The following is a 2070-nucleotide window of genomic DNA, read 5'->3' as shown; positions in this document are numbered from 1 at the left end:
GTGCCTGGCCCATGTGCACCACACGTGTGCAAGGATGCTACAGCGGGGAGGCAGCTCCTGAGGGATGATCAAGGCACAAAATAAACATGTTCTGGCAGTGCTGTGGCTGTGCAGTGTGTTTTCTCCCAAGCGTGCTCCTCTCCTGACCTGTGCAGCAGGAACATCACCGCAGCCCAGAGGTCCCCACTGAGGGACAAGGGCTCCTGAGGATGTGGAACCGTCTCAAGCCACAGGACCAGGGCCACTGCACAACAGCGCCAAGGTTTGTATCTGGCCAGGACTGTCCCAGGGGCATGAGCCCAGCCTGGCCCAGACAGCTCCCCAGTGTGCTCTTCCACCCCCCCCAGTTGTGTTACGCCTCTCCCGCAGCCTCCCCGCAGCCCTGGCGGGCGCTCTGGGCTTCCCTGCCTGCCCCGCCGGTCACATTCTGTGTTGGCAAGTCCCCAGCTCTGCCTTGGCAGAGCTCAGCCAGGCTCAGCAGTGCACTCCCCACTGCTGGCATGGAAGAGCCCAGCCACAGGATGGGAGCTCTGTGCTGGAAGAAGAGATTTTTTCCACAGCAGCCACGTCTAGTGTGTACTCGCCGGCTTAGCACAGCCCCAGCTCCCTGGGAAGCAGAGTCACAACCAGGCAGCAGTTATTCCTATTTTATTTTGTATTTGCAATAAGCAGTTTAAAGGAAACCGAGGGAACAAGCTTCATCACCCAGTTCCCTGTCCAGACAGAGCTCTGCAGGCCTGCTAGCCCCATGTGCTGCAGACAGGCAGGAACACAAAGGAACGCTAGCCCAGGTGAGATCAGTGATAACTGGTGCTCCCCTGCTCGGAGCCCCCCCGCCTGGCTGCAAGGCTGGACGGAGCAGAGGGGGCACAGAGGGTCTCCGGAGGCAGCAGCCGCCCCGTGCTGCAGGAGGAGACCCAGCCGACTGGAGCAAGGAGGGCAGCGGGGCAGGGTGCACGCAGGCTGCTTGTGGCTGCCACGCAGGGATGGTTCCCATCTGTTTGCTCCCAACATGCCGTCAAGCTCTTGAAATCATCTTCAGAATCACCTGGGATGAGGAATCAAGCCCTGTGAGCAGTGCCTGGCCCTGCTCCTCCACTCCTGGAGATGACAGCCAGTCCCGAAGCGCAGCCCCGCACCCACCCCGGTATGCAGGGGAAGCTGGCCTCGACACAGCCCTCCTGGGCTGCTGATCTTAGCTGTGCCCAGTGAAGGGGGGGCGGGAGTTCTTCCCCCACCTGAGTGAGGACATAGCTGTCCTCCGACAGCTTCTCAATGATGTCAAAGTGATCCACACCACCAAGATCCAGCAGGGAGACGGACCAGCCGGCTGCACGCAGGGCCTGCGGAGAGAGCGGCGCTGGCAGGGGGGACCCCAGCCCCGATCCGCCCTGGACAGCGTGGGAGGCAGTGTCCTCCCTTGAGCCACTGTTGTCTTCAACAGCAGCCATCGCCACAGCAGCAGAAATACTGCTCTGATGCAGCACACGAGCTCTTCATCCCAGCTTAGCATGTCCGAGCGGGACACCTGGAGCAGCATCCCCGTGGAGCGAGGCAGCGTGCTGCTGGGGGCTCACCTGGCCATACTCCTGCGACTGCCTGCGGAACTCCGGGGAGTCGTGCTGGGCCACAGCCATGAGCACCTCACAAGCCGCAGCCGCAGGCACTGCTGGGGTGACGCACAGCATGGGGCTGTTCCTCTGGGCGACCTCCCTGGAGGAGACACCGCAGCGGCTGCTGACGTAGTCCCTCGCTCGGAGAGGGCATCTTTGCCAGCAGAGCACCCGTGTCCTCAGCTGCCTGCACCTAGTCGGGCCAGGCGCCGAGGCAGGCAGCTCCCCGCAGCGCGGGCAGGCTGTGCGGGCAGGGGCAGAGTCGCCTGCAGAGCCGCTGGCGTCTGCTTGCAGGCTGCACTGGCCAAAGCCACATGTGAGCGCAGCTTGCTTGTGCCCTTTCGCCGTCGCTGTCCCCACAGTGCGCGGGCTCACCAGCTCATGTTCAGTGCGTCGTTCACGTAGGTGTGCAGGATGGGCTCGAGGTCGTACACGCCGCTCACCAGCACAGCTCCTG

General features: G+C 62.9%; 1 protein-coding gene across 1 annotated transcript in view; it reads right to left on the bottom strand.

Moving 5' to 3' along the window:
• Window positions 1–1018: 1018 nt before the first annotated feature.
• Window positions 1019–2070, bottom strand: part of AFMID (arylformamidase) — a gene marked incomplete at its 5' end in the record, with an annotated part of 2323 nt that continues 1271 nt past the window's right edge. The window contains 4 exons of the mRNA XM_010294905.1: window positions 1019–1048; window positions 1239–1343; window positions 1578–1713; window positions 1989–2067. Coding sequence (XP_010293207.1) covers window positions 1019–1048; window positions 1239–1343; window positions 1578–1713; window positions 1989–2067 — 350 coding nt within the window. The remainder of the gene's footprint in view (window positions 1049–1238; window positions 1344–1577; window positions 1714–1988; window positions 2068–2070) is intronic.

The sequence above is a fragment of the Phaethon lepturus genome, unplaced genomic scaffold (assembly GCF_000687285.1).
Source record: "Phaethon lepturus isolate BGI_N335 unplaced genomic scaffold, ASM68728v1 scaffold29049, whole genome shotgun sequence".
NCBI lineage: Eukaryota > Metazoa > Chordata > Aves > Phaethontiformes > Phaethontidae > Phaethon > Phaethon lepturus.
This window is presented reverse-complemented; position numbering and strand designations above follow the sequence as displayed.